The sequence below is a fragment of the Pagrus pagrus genome, assembly GCF_965226575.1.
Source record: "Pagrus pagrus genome assembly, chromosome: 4".
NCBI lineage: Eukaryota > Metazoa > Chordata > Actinopteri > Spariformes > Sparidae > Pagrus > Pagrus pagrus.
In genome coordinates, this window is record NC_140188.1 from 11,730,672 (window position 1) to 11,744,733 (window position 14,062).

At 40.7% G+C, this 14,062-nt stretch overlaps 2 protein-coding genes across 2 annotated transcripts; both read right to left on the bottom strand.

Moving 5' to 3' along the window:
- Window positions 1–642: 642 nt before the first annotated feature.
- Window positions 643–4,815, bottom strand: LOC311255772 (extracellular calcium-sensing receptor-like; the record flags this gene model as incomplete). The annotated part of the gene is made up of 9 exons (XM_084350421.1): window positions 643–1,556; window positions 1,640–1,763; window positions 1,856–2,083; window positions 2,417–2,692; window positions 2,780–2,986; window positions 3,378–3,647; window positions 3,800–3,886; window positions 4,022–4,316; window positions 4,607–4,815. The coding sequence occupies 9 exons, from the start codon at window positions 4,813–4,815 to the stop codon at window positions 643–645; spliced, it is 2,610 nt and encodes an 869-aa protein (XP_084206547.1).
- Window positions 4,816–9,644: 4,829 nt separating this feature from the next.
- Window positions 9,645–13,854, bottom strand: LOC311255773 (extracellular calcium-sensing receptor-like; the record flags this gene model as incomplete). The annotated part of the gene is made up of 9 exons (XM_084350422.1): window positions 9,645–10,558; window positions 10,642–10,765; window positions 10,858–11,085; window positions 11,525–11,800; window positions 11,888–12,094; window positions 12,466–12,735; window positions 12,933–13,019; window positions 13,172–13,466; window positions 13,745–13,854. The coding sequence occupies 9 exons, from the start codon at window positions 13,852–13,854 to the stop codon at window positions 9,645–9,647; spliced, it is 2,511 nt and encodes an 836-aa protein (XP_084206548.1).
- Between the last annotated feature and the right edge of the window lie 208 nt (window positions 13,855–14,062).

Consider the following 14,062-nt stretch of genomic DNA (forward strand, 5'->3'; position numbering starts at 1 on the left):
TTACTTCAGACACACCTTCTTTGGCAGGTCCAGTACAACTCGATACTTCTGACAAGCAATCCCAGTCAAATGTAATTTGAAATTACATGGCATGAAAAGTGGCAAGGGATATAGCATCAACTGGTATATATAAGTGGTCTGAGCACTAAGCATTGTGGAAGCATGTGGCTATATGTGAGTACCTACAAACTCCACAAAATTGTTGAGAGCATCAGCCTACAAGGTCCACCAGATGTGGACTGATGGTTTTTGACTTAGGGCACAATTTTATCACAATGAACAACATATGACCCTGCAAGAAAGTGACACTATGTTAAACACAACAGTCTTTAATTACACCAATGAAAACCCATCCATTGTAATATAAGATGCTAAAGAATAACTTTTTCTAAGCAGTAAGGCATTTCATATTCATTTCATATTTTTGTGGGCGAAATCCTTTACGTCACCTACATGACACAAGTTACCTACGTACCTACGCCTACACCAGGACTGCAAATACCTCCACTGCATATGCACATGTATGTGACATAAGAGAACATTATGTAATGTAAGTTAACTTATGTGATTAAGTTAAAATAAATAAAGTTTTTTATTGTATATACAAAAAAGATTAATTCTGTCTCATGAAGATAATTGCAGTTACTGGGTCTGGTTTCCCCGACCCATGATTGCCTTTTTTGTGTTCCTCTCTGGTCTCAGCAGGATTATGTAACACTTGGGTCCAAACAGTGCCACCAAGAGACCAAAACTGGAGGCCAGGATGGCAAATACCTCCACTGCATCTGCATATTTGCCTGGTGAGCTGATATATGCAGGGACAAAGGCCACCCACACAGCACAGAAGATCAGCATGCTGAAAGTGATGAGTTTGGCCTCATTGAAACTATCTGGAAGATTCCTTGCTATAAATGCAATCAGAAAACTGAGGGAAGCCAATGAGCCAATATAGCCCAGTAACACTGCAAAGCCAACTGTGGACCCAACTGCACACTCATAAACAATCTTATCATTGTAGTATTGAGTGTTTTTATGAGGAGTTGGTGAGGCAGATATAAGCCAAGCAGTGCAGACTGCTGCCTGAACAGAAGTGAGAACAATAACTGTCCCCCTCTGCTGCAAAACACCAAACCACTTCAGGCTGGCTCCCCCTCCTGGCTTGGAGGCCTTGAACACTGCCAGAACCACCATGGTTTTTACCAAAATACATGAGACACAAAGCACAAAGCTGATCCCAAATGCTGCATGTCTCAGCTGGCATGTCCACAGTCTGGGACGACCAATAAACAGCAGTGAACACAGGAAACATAACTTAAGAGACAGCAGTAACTGGAAACTCAGTTCTGAATTGTTGGCACGTACTATGGGTGTGCTACGATGATGAATAAAGATGCCCATGACAACAGCACACATACATGTGCCCAGCAAGGAGGCAACTGTCAAGCCGATACCCAGAGGCTCATGGTAGGAGAGAAACTCTGTTTTCTTAGGAACACAGTGGTCACGCTGGGGGCTGGACCAGAAGTCCTCAGGACAGCTGGTGCACCCCATGGCATCTATGAGAAAAGGAGCAGACCTGAAATACTCTATATGTTTATATTATATCTCAAAACTACAATCTTTAAAGTTAAAAACCAACCAGTTGTATTGCTGATCTCCCCCTCAGAACAAGGGATGCAGTCAAAACAGCACACAGGTTCCCCTTTCTTTCTGGCCATGCGGGTACCTGGAGGACAGCTTTCACTGCACACTGAGCGGGGTGGCTACAGGGAGAAAAATAAGTATCTGTTATCCTCCATTACTTTACACTGCTATAATGAGTTACTCATGGTTTGTCTGAAAAATCCAATATAACCTTATTTGATTCAAAGTTCCAGAAGATTTTGTCTTCATCAGTTGTGAGTTCTTCATCTTTGGAAGCCGACCTCTTGAACTCACCCACATTTTGAACTTCAGTTCTTCCATCAGGGAGCCACAGCCAGTTCATGACATCATAGATTGCTAAGGCATCACCATTCTCATCAAATGACACTTGATCACCAAATGTTGTTGTTAAGTTGACCTTTTCCAAATAATACACTAGCTATAAAGAGACACGCAAAAAAAAACATATAGGACAGATTAAACCTTAGAGACCTACAAAGATTTTTGGCAAGCCTGACCCTCCTGTATTTATTTCATTTTTTCCTTATTCTAGGAGTTGATATCCAGTATTGGCTCTTTCCAACACTTGTGAACATATCAAAACAAGAACCTATCACTGAGCTGATAAGACCAACCACTGTCATCATCCATTAGTAGGTAATTTCCTCTCATTATTTATTAAGCCAATTGCAATTAGTAGCACCACTCTGCAAGAAACACCAAACCGTATGATTTGGTGATATAACAGACCGAGCATAAACTGATAGCACACCTGCCATGGCTCCAGTCCTTTCAAACTGCCACAGCTGTGCCCGCTGAAAGGCCCTCTCCCTGGCTCACAATGCAGCATGTCATCAAGGGCATAGGCCAGAGCATACACAGCCTTGTACACATTATACTCTAGCCTGAGATTGGAAACGTCCAACAACTCAGTCTCCACATCCTCTAGCTTTTCCTGTCCAGTACATAATGGTCGCCCAGCCTCCACCCAACCTGCTGGAGGTGATGTGAATCTACATTGAAATGTGAATTCCCAAAACTGGTTTACCTGAAATATATTCAAAACAGTCTTATAAAGGATGACTATATATTATTCTTGCAATTACCAGCTCAGATTGCACAGTTAAACTCTCACCATACTATTTCCATAGCTGTTGTTGTGGTGTAGGTCAGGAAGCATTTGTAGAAGGAATTCCCTGAAGCCTGGTATTTCTCCTCTACGGATGGCAATGCCCAGTGTGCCAGCAAGGTACGGCATGAGGTCAGGGGTCTGGAGGACAGTAGTAGTTGTCCAGGCTTCACTGGCCATCCACTGCAGGCCTGTCACATTCTGCCTCACCACCTGTGTGTCAAATAAAATATATAACTCCATAATGCCATGTCACAAAAGTTTTGTTTAATTTTCTGAACTGTACACAGTATACACAAGTGATGTCTTACTTGTTTATACACAGATGCAATCCCGTGTTTTATGTTAGGAGCAAAGTGATGCATATCATACTAACCACAGTTTTGTGTAATTTGTCTGAGTAACTGATCGTACTCTAGAACCCTGCTAACAGGGGATTGGACAAAAAGAGGTGTAACCTGTTCAATTAATATATTTGTCACAGTCCAATATGTCAGTCCAATTGTTATTGTTAAATAACATGTTATTTAGCAACTTAAATCTTTCAGTTTGATTAAATTAAAACAAATAACACATATAACTTAGTTTGTAGTTCAAGCCCAACCTCTTCCATGAGGTTAATCATGTAACTCTCATGTGCAAACACAATGACCACACGAGCTGTGGATTTCTTCATCAAATCCACGATCCTCCTTAGTTCATCTGGGTCATTGCTCCATGGCAACACCTCTAAGTAGGCAAGACAACCTCCACCAGAGTGTGCCAGGTCAGATTGAAAGGATCGAGCAGCGTGGAGTCCATAGTCATCATCACTGACCAGCAGACCTGCCCAACTCCAGCCAAAACGCTTCAGTATCTTAATCATAGCCTGCACCTAGGTGAATGCAGAGATTACATGCTAAAAATGTTTCACATTGGATCATATTTAGTTATTGCAGTTCAAGAAATACAACAGTTTTTGCAGTGTAGAGATGTTTTTCTTCTGAATGTTTAACTGCACATGCTTTTATACTGATAGATGGTCACCTGGAAAGCATCACTTGGGATCGTCCTAAAGAAGGATGGAAACTTCTGTCGGTCACTCAGACAGGAACATGTGGCAAAATAACTCACCTGTGAAGGACACAGACTGTACATCCTGAAAACATTCAACGAATTTTCTGACTCCAAGTTTACAAGTAACATTAAATCTGAGATCATATCAAAATAATCCAATAAAATTAATAGAAGGCAAATTGTCAAACTTACCATAGGTACTCTGTACAAACCTAAGACAGAGGAAATGGCAATAGAATGAGTAGAAGAAGAATCACCCACAATCCCTATGACTGGAGGGGTTCCTGCACAGGTCTCTTCTAATATAAAGTGCTCCTCTTGACCACTGACTGCGGATAATCCTGCACGAAATCCAATCCCTAGTTTGAAACAGTTATCGTAAAGACTGTATCCCAGAGTCACATTAGGTAGCAGGTTGAAGTTTCTGTTGATCTCATCAATGGCAAAGGCCATGGTCTGGGCCATCCTAAATCCTACAACATCAAAACTAACACAAATACCACTATTAACTATTGAAGAACACAACATACAATAACTGTGACAACATGAACACATTGCACAAGTACAAATTCTACCAACAATTATGTCAGTTGAATATCAAAATATTTTTACAATAATTAAATTGATACAGCTTTTGGAAAAAGTAACATGTTTAAAATAGCATAGATGGAAAATCTAATTATTCCAGAGTGATATTTGATTTGCAGAAATACATATGACTCATGGAATTAATTCTTACTCCAATTTTTGCTTTTGCCACTTCCCTGAGAGACTCACCCGTGGCAAGTAGGTTGTGGTGGCTCTGAGGTAAAAGAAAGGTCAGGAAAGACAGAGAAAAAGTGGATTCGAAATATCCCACCTAGAACCACATCTCCAGCCTTGTGCATCTCATTTAGATGAAACTGTCCCTGTAACCAGCAGGTGGAGGAATAAAGAGGGGAGGACACAACAGAACAGAAGTAGGAATACAACAACATGAAATACATGAGCGAGAGCAATTTAATATCTAAAAATCCCCACATGACTTTCCTCCTGTTCATCCCTCTCCTGAGCCCAGTCAGCTTTATTACTGTCAACCTGTTTTATTGACTTGCAGCATTGTTTAATCTTAAGCACCATCCAATGGGCTATTAGCAAGAGTCGGGGCAGGGCCCAAAATTATAGTAATTTTAGATTGATTTTGAGCATACTAAGACAAGTCGTGGATCAATATGTCTTCCCATCTACATTACTTTGCACCGACTTTTTCATGTCATCAGACAACAGTGTTCAGGGTAACATGTTACAAAAGCAACATGTTACAATAATATATTTCTTTTAAGGATCTATGGCCAGCACTGCGACCTACAATGTAAAATATTGTTAATTTATCACTCATGACTGGTGTCCCTGCTAGCTTTAAGTCTGCTGTGGTTAAGCCTCTACTTAAGAAACCACATGTTGACCCAGGGTCTTTAAATAATTATAGACCAGTATCCAACCTTCCTTTCTTCTCTGAAGTCTTGGAAAGAGTTTAGCAAAGCGAGAGCCAGGCCAGAGATGCCAAAGTCTTACTTATCGGAAAGAACACAATGTGTTTCTTATAATAATACTACTTCAGTATTTACTGATGTAAAGTATGGAGTTCCCCAAGGCTCTGTTCTGGCCCTTTAATTATTCGTAGTTACGGAGTACATTTCCACTACGATGCGGAAGCTACTCAGGTGTATGTGCCCATCAAATTTGATAAACTCTCAAATCACAAAATTAGAGACCTGCTTGTATGCAGTGAAGAAATGAAAGAAAAGTGAAGACACCCTGCTCCTGAATTCGGATAAAACTGAGATGTTGGTCATTGGCCACGCTTGACAGAAACACCACTTTGATCAGGTGACAGTAACTCTTGACAACTGTGTTATTTCTCAAAGTTCAATTATCAAGAATCTTGGTGTTACATGTACATCTGATTCTACCCTCTCTTTCGATCAGCACATCAAAGAAATTACCAAGATCGCGTTTTACCAGCTGCGCGTCATAGCTAAAATTAGGTCCTTCCTGTCCACAGCAGATGCAGACATCCTGATTCATGCCTTTGTTTCTTCTAGACTGGATTATTGCAATGCCTTGTTTTCAGGTCTACCGCGTGAGAGCACTAAAAGTCTTCAAATGATTCAGAATGCTGCAGCGAGAGTCTAAACACGTGCAAGATTTTTTGATCATATTACACCAATCCCAGCCTCACTGCACTGGCTCCCAATTCATGTCAGATCAGACTGTAAGGTGCTGCTGATGACATACAAAACTACACGGCCTTGCCCCATCGTACATGCCTGATCTCATTATACCACTATTTTCCACCTTGTGTATTACACTCTCAGAATTCAGGGCTCCTGACGGTTCCAAGGATAAAAATATGTCAGCTGGCTGCAAGACTTTTTCCCGTTGTGCCCCCTTTCTCTGGAATAACCTCCCAGCTGACATCAGACAATCTGGCCTTTAAAACGAAACTCAAAATTTACTTCTTTGACTTGACCTTTAATTAGTCCTTGATTTTGACTGCTTGCTTCTTCAGTGGGTTGGTCTCAGTCTCAATGAGTCTCTTACCTATAGTATTAGAATATACATTGTCCTGCCTACGAGAAATAATCTGTTTATTCTGATTAACATTGCATTTCTTTAATTTTAGTTTTTTTGTTTTCTGTTCCCACAAGCTGTAAGCTGTGTTGCTCTCTCACTGTTCCCTCTCTATAGCTTTCTCCTCCTCCTCTCTTTTAATTCGGGCTCCCTTCTGATGGACCGCGGGTCCCTGGGAACATCTATCTCTCCTGGTTCCCGCTGCCTCACATTAATGAATCTGGATCGTCATACCTCTGCTCTGCTGGATCATTGCTCTCCTCTGTTTTACTCTCTGCTTATATCTGTATTTCTGTAAAATGTGATGCCTCTTCATTCTGATGTCTTCTTTTTGACTGCAAATTATCTTGTATGGCCTGCCCTCTTCCAGGTCACCATGGTGAAAAAAGGCATAGAAGAATAAATTGTATTCTTGTCATGTCATCAAAACCTACATTATAGAAGGTATAGGTCTATTTAGTTTCATATGACTAAGCCTACAATTAAAAATATTTAGTCCTATCTCATAATATATCAGACTTTGATCCTTTGTCATCCCTGTGTCCAAGGCCATTTGTTTATTTAAAAAGATCTAGGCTATTTAATTGTCCTATACAAGCAACTAAAAAGTAGTGTAAAAAGTATTATATGACTCTATACAGACAGAAATATTGTGAGGTGATATATTTCTTAAAAGTGAAAGTAACTAGTAATATGTGATATATTGCAGTTTGAAAGTAACTTGCCCAAAAATGCTAGACAACAGACTGTTATTAGATACACATCACAACAGAACTGTACTGCAAAGTAAAATGAAAACCATCTTTATTTCTTTTCCGTTAGATCCTTTTTAGACTTTCTTAGAAGTGAATTTGTCATACATTAAAACAGCAAAACAAAATAAAATGAAAACCATCTTTATTTCCTATCTTTTAGAGCCTTTTAAGACTTTCTTAGAGGCTAAGGTGCGACAACTTACAACAGGACCGTAAGATAAATTAGAGAGATAACACATATCTGTTACTTCAGACACACCTTCTTTGGCAGGTCCAGTACAACTCAATACTTCTGACAAGCATTCCCAGTCAAATGTACAGACCCTTTCCAAAAAATTTGAATATCATGGAAAAGTTTATTTATTTCCATAATTCCATTCAAAAAGTTAAACTTTCATAGATTATAGATTCAGGGCCCACAATTTAAACGATTTCAAGTATTTGTTTGTTTATTTGTACATAATTTGGACTTCCAGCTCATAAAACCCACGAAAACAGGAATTCAAAAAATTAGAATACTGTGAAGAAATCAGCCCAAATTTTGCAGGGCATGAATGTTTTAAACTGAGTGTCACACACTAATCATCTACTAAACTCAAAGCACCTGCACAGGTTTCCCCAGGTGTCATTAAACTGCTTCACTTTGGTTCAATCATCATTGATACCCTCCATAGGATGGGTAAGCCACAAAAGTTCATAGCTAAGGAGGCTGGCTGTTCACAGAGTGCTGTGTCCAAGCATATCAATGGAAAGTCTAGTGGAAGGGCAAAATGTGGCAGGAGAAGATGCACCAGCAGAAGAGATGACCGTGGGCTTCAGCGGATTATCAAACAGAGAAGATTCAAGAATCTGGCAGAGATCCAGAAAGAGTGGAATGAGGCGGGAGTCACAGCTTCAAAAACCACCACATTCAGACACATCCGGGAGATGGGCTACAACTGTCGGGTTCCTCGGGTCAAGCCACTTCTGAGCCTGAGCCAACGTAGGAAGCGTCTCAACTGGGCCAAGGAGAAGAAGGACTGGACTGTTGGCCAGTGGTCCAAGGTCCTCTTTTCCGATGAAAGTAAATTGTGCCTTTCATTCGGGAATCAAGGTCCAAGGGTTTGGAGGAAGACGGGTGAGGAACAGAACCCAAGCTGCTTGAGGTCCAGTGTGAAATATCCACAGTCATGATTTGGGGTGCAATGTCCGGTGCAGGTGTTGATAAACTCTGCTTTCTTAAATCCAAGGTCACCGCAACAGTCTACCAGAATGTTTTAGAGGACTTCATGATTCCTTCTGCTGAGGATCTGTATGGAGATGCAGATTTCATCTTCCAGCAGGACCTGGCCCCTGCCCATACCGCCAGAAGCACCAAAACCTGGTTTGATGCCGATGCTATCACAGTGCTTGACTGGCCAGCCAACTCGCCGGACCTAAACCCCATTGAGAATCTATGGGGTATTATCAAGAGGAAAATGAGGGGCACCAGTCCCAAAAACAAAGAAGAGCTGATAGCAAGCATCAAGGAAATCTGGGCTTCCATAACTCCCAGGCAATGCCACAGGCTGATTGCCTCAATGCCACGGCACATCGAGGCAGTGATTAAGGCAAAGGGATTCCCAACCAAGTATTGAAGATTGACATATCGTTTTGAAAGTACCATATTTTGATTGATTTGATGTGATCCTAATTTATTTCTTTTTTTCTGCAAAAACTGAGAAGTAAATGGTTATTTCTTCACAGTATTCTATTTTTTTGAATTCCTGTTTTTGTGGGTTTTATGAGCTGGAAGTCCAAATTATGTACAAATAAACAAATAAATACTTGAAATCGTTTAAATTGTGGGCCCTGAATCTATAATCTATGAAAGTTTAACTTTTTGAATGGAATTATGGAAATAAATAAACTTTTCCATGATATTCTAATTTTTTGGAAAGGGTCAAGGGGATATAGCATCAGCTGATGTATGTAAGTGGTCTGAGCATTGTGGATGCATGTGGCTATATGTGAGTACCTACAAACTCCACAAAATTGTGGAGCGCATTAGCCTACAAGATCCACCAGATGTGGACCGATGTAGTTTGACTTGAACAACATATGACCCTGCAAGAAAGTGACACTATGTTAAACACAACAGTCTTTAATTACACCAATGAAAACCCATCCATTGTAATATGAGATGTTATAGAATAACTTTTTCTAAGCAGTAAGGCATTTCATATTCATTTCATATTCTTGTGGGTGAAATCCTTTACGTCACCTACATGACACAAGTTACCTACATACCTACGCCTACACCAGGACTGCAAATACCTCCACTGCATATGCACATGTATGTGACATAAGAGAACATATGTAATGTAAGTTAACTTACGTGATTAAGTTAAAATAAGTGAAGTTTGCATGTATTGTTTTTTATTGTATATACAAAAAAGATGAATTCTGTCTCATGAAGATAATTGCGGTTATTGGGTCTGGTTTTCCCGACCCATGATTGCCTTCTTTGTGTTCCTCTCTGGTCTCAGCAGGATTATGTAACACTTGGGTCCAAACAGTGCCACCAAGAGACCAAAACTGGAGGCCAGGATGGCAAATACCTCCACTGCATCTGCATATTTGCCTGGTGAGCTGATATAAGCAGGGACAAAGGCCACCCACACAGCACAGAAGATCAGCATGCTGAAAGTGATGAGTTTGGCCTCATTGAAACTATCTGGAAGATTCCTTGCTATAAATGCAATCAGAAAACTGAGGGAGGCCAATGAGCCAATATAGCCCAGTAACACAGCGAAACCAACTGTGGACCCAACTGCACACTCATAAACAATCTTATCATTGTAGTATTGAGTGTTTTTATGAGGAGTTGGTGAGGCAGTTACAATCCAGGCAGTGCAGACTGCTGCCTGAACAGAAGTGAGAACAATAACTGTCCCCCTCTGCTGCAAAACACCAAACCACTTCAGGCTGGCTCCCCCTCCTGGCTTGGAGGCCTTGAACACAGCCAGAACCACCATGGTTTTTACCAGGATACATGAGACACAAAGCACAAAGCTGATCCCAAACGCTGCATGTCTAAGCTGGCATGTCCACAGTCTGGGACGACCAATAAACAGCAGTGAACACAGGAAACATAACTTAAGAGACAGCAGTAACTGGAAACTCAGTTCTGAATTGTTGGCACGTACAATGGGTGTGCTACGATGATAAATAAAGATGCCCATGACAACAGCACACATACATGTGCCCAGCAAGGAGGCAACTGTCAAGCCGATACCCAGAGGCTCATGGTAGGAGAGAAACTCTGTTTTCTTAGGAACACAGTGGTCACGCTGGGGGCTGGACCAGAAGTCCTCAGGACAGCTGGTGCACCCCATGGCATCTATGAGAAAAGGAACAGACCTGAGATATTCTATATGTTTATATTGTGTCTCAAAACTGCAATGTTTAAAGTTAAAAACCAACCAGTTTTATTGCTGATCTCCCCCTCAGAACAAGGGATGCAGTCAAAACAGCACACAGGTTCCCCTTTCTTTCTGGCCATGCGGGTACCTGGAGGACAGCTTTCACTGCACACTGAGCGGGGTGGCTATAAGGAGAAAAATAAGTATCTGTTATTCTCCATTACTTTACACTGCTATAATGAGTTAACTATGGTGCGTCTGAAAAATCAGATATAACCTGTTTTGATTCAAAGTTCCAGAAGATTTTGTCTTCATCAATTGTGAGTTCGTCACCTTTGGAAGCCGACCTCTTGACCTCACCCACATTCTGAACTTCAGTTCTTCCATCAGGGAGCCACAGCCAGTTCATGACATCATAGATTGCTAAGGCGTCACCATTCTCATCAAATGACACTTGATCACCAAATGTTGTAGTGAAGTTGACTTTTTCCAAGTAATACACTAGCTACATAGAGAGATGAAAAACCAAAGAAGACAGATTAAACCTCAAAGACCACAAACAATTTTTGGGATGCTTAACCCTCCCGTATTTATTTTGTTTTTTCCTAACCTATTCTAGCAGTCGGCATCAAGTAATTGCTACTTCTAACCCAGATACTGTCACTGCTGGTGGTTGACTAGGTTGGTGACGGTAAAATATTTCTGTGTTATCATAACATGGGGGTACCCAGAATTCAATTATCAAACTGCATACTACACGTATGAACATATCAAAACAAGAACCTATCATTGAGCTGATAATACCAACCAGTGTCATCACCCAGTAGTAGGTAATTTACTCTCACTATTTGTTCGGCCCATTACAATAGTAGAACCACTTTACATGAAACACTAGACTGTATGATTTAGTCATATAACAGGTGGAGTGTAAACTGATATCACACCTGCCATGGCTCCAGTTCTTTCAAATTGCCACAGCTGTGCCCGCTGAAAGGCCCTCTCCCTGGCTCACACTGCAGCATGTCATCAAGGGCATATGCCAGAGCATACACAGCCTTGTACACATTATACTCTGGCCTGAGATTGGAAACGTCCAACAACTCAGTCTCCACATCCTCTAGATTTTCCTGTCCAGTGCATAATGCTCCCCCAGCCTCCAACCAACCTGCTGGAGGTGGTGTGAATCTACATTGATATGTGAATTCCCAAAACTGGTTTACCTGAAATATATTCAAAACAGTCTTACAAATGATGACTATATATTATTCTTGAAATTGCCAGATCAGATTGCACACTTAAGTTCTCACTATGCTTTTTCCATAGCTGTTGCTATGGTGTAGGTCAGGAAAAATTTGTAGGAGAAATTCCCTGAAGCCTGGTATTTCTCCTCGACGGATGGCAATGCCCAGTGTGCCAGCCAGGTACGGCATGAAGTCAGGAGTCTGGAGGACAGTAGCAGCTGTCCAGGCTTCACTGGCCATCCACTGCAGACCTGTCACATTCTGCCTCACCACCTGTGTATCAAATAAAATATATAACTCCATAATGCCATGTCACTAAAGTATTGTCTAGTCTTCTGAATTGTACACAGTACACACAAGTGATGTCTTGTTCATACACAGATGCAATCCTGTGTTTTACACAGTATTTTACGAGCAAAGTGATGCATATCATCATAACCACAGTTTTGTGTAATTTGTCTGATGAACTGATGGAACTCTAAAACCCTGCTAACTGGGCATTTAGCAAATAAGAAGTGTAATCTATTCTAATAAATATATTTTTCACAAGCCGATATGTTATTGCAACTTCAATCTTTTAGTTTGATAAATTTAAAAACAAATTAAGACGTATAACTACAACTAGATTGTAGTTAAAGGCCAACCTCTTCCATGATGTTAATCATGAAACTCTCATGTGCAAACACAATGACCACACGAGCTGTGGATTTCTTCATCAAATCCACAATCCTCCTTAGTTCATCTGGGTCATTGCCCCATGGCAACACCTCTAAGTAGGCAAGACAACCTCCACCAGAGTGTGTTAGGTCAGATTGGAAGGATCGAGCAGCGTGGAGTCCATAGTCATCATCACTGACCAGCAGACCTGCCCAACTCCAGCCAAAACGCTTCAGTATCTGAATCATAGCCTGCACCTAAGTGAATAAAGAGATTAGTGCACAGGTTGAATAGTCTTTTTTGTGGAAAACATGCTACAAAGGGATCACATTGGATCATATTTAGTTACTGCATTTCAAGAAATATTACAGCTTTTGCTCTGTAGCAGTTCTTTCTAATGGATGTTTAACTGCACATCCTTTTATGCATTTTCATTTTGCTGATTGATGGTCACCTGGAAAGCATCACTTGGGATCGTCCTAAAAAAGGATGGAAACTTCTGTCGGTCACTCAGACAGGAACATGTGGCAAAATAACTCACCTGTGAAAGACACAGACTGTACAGCCTGAAAACATTCAAAGCCTTTTCCGGCTCTTTTAATCTTTAAAGGTTGATTACTCAATGTTTACAACTGACATCAAACTTGAAATCATAACAAAATGATCCACTGAATTAATAAAAGGCAAACTTACCATAGGTACTCTGTACAAACCTAAGACAGAGGAGATTGCAATAGAACGTGTAGAGGAAGAATCACCCACAATCCCTACGACTGGAGGGGTTCCTGCACAGGTCTCATCTCGTAAAAACTGCTCCTCTTGACCACTGACTGAGGATAACCCTGCACGAAATCCAATTGCTAATTCGGCACAGTTATCATAAAGACTGTATCCAAGAGTCACATTAGGTAGCAGGTTGATGTTTTTGTTGATCTCATCAATAGCAAATGCCATGGTCTGGGCCCTCCTAAATCCTAGAATATCAAAACTAAAACAAATACCACTATTAACTATTGAAAAATACAACATACAGTAACTGTGACAACATGAACACATTGCACAAGTACACATAAAAACAATTATGGCAGTTGAATATATTATTTACAGTAATGATATAGATACTTGTAGGAAAAAGAAACATGTTTAAAATAGCATACATGCAAAATCTAATTATTTCAGAGTAATATTTGATTTGCAGAAATACATATGACTCATGAAATTGATTTTCTCCAGTTTTTGCTTTTGCCACTTCCCTGAGAGACTCACCCGTGACAGGTAGGCTGTGGTGGCTCTGAGGTAAAAGATAGTTCAGGAAACACAGAGAAGAAGTGGACCTGAAATATCCCACCTAGAACCACATCTCCAGCCTTGTGCATCTCATTTAGATGAAACTGTCCCTGTAACCGGCAGGTGGAGGAATAAAGAGGGGAGGACACAACAGAAGAGAAGTAGGAATACATCATGAAATACATGAGCAAGAACAATTTCATATCTAAAAATCCCCACATGACTTCCCTCCTGTTCATCCCTTTTCTGAGCCCAGTCAGTTTATTCCTGTCAACCTTTTTTATTGACTTGCAGCAT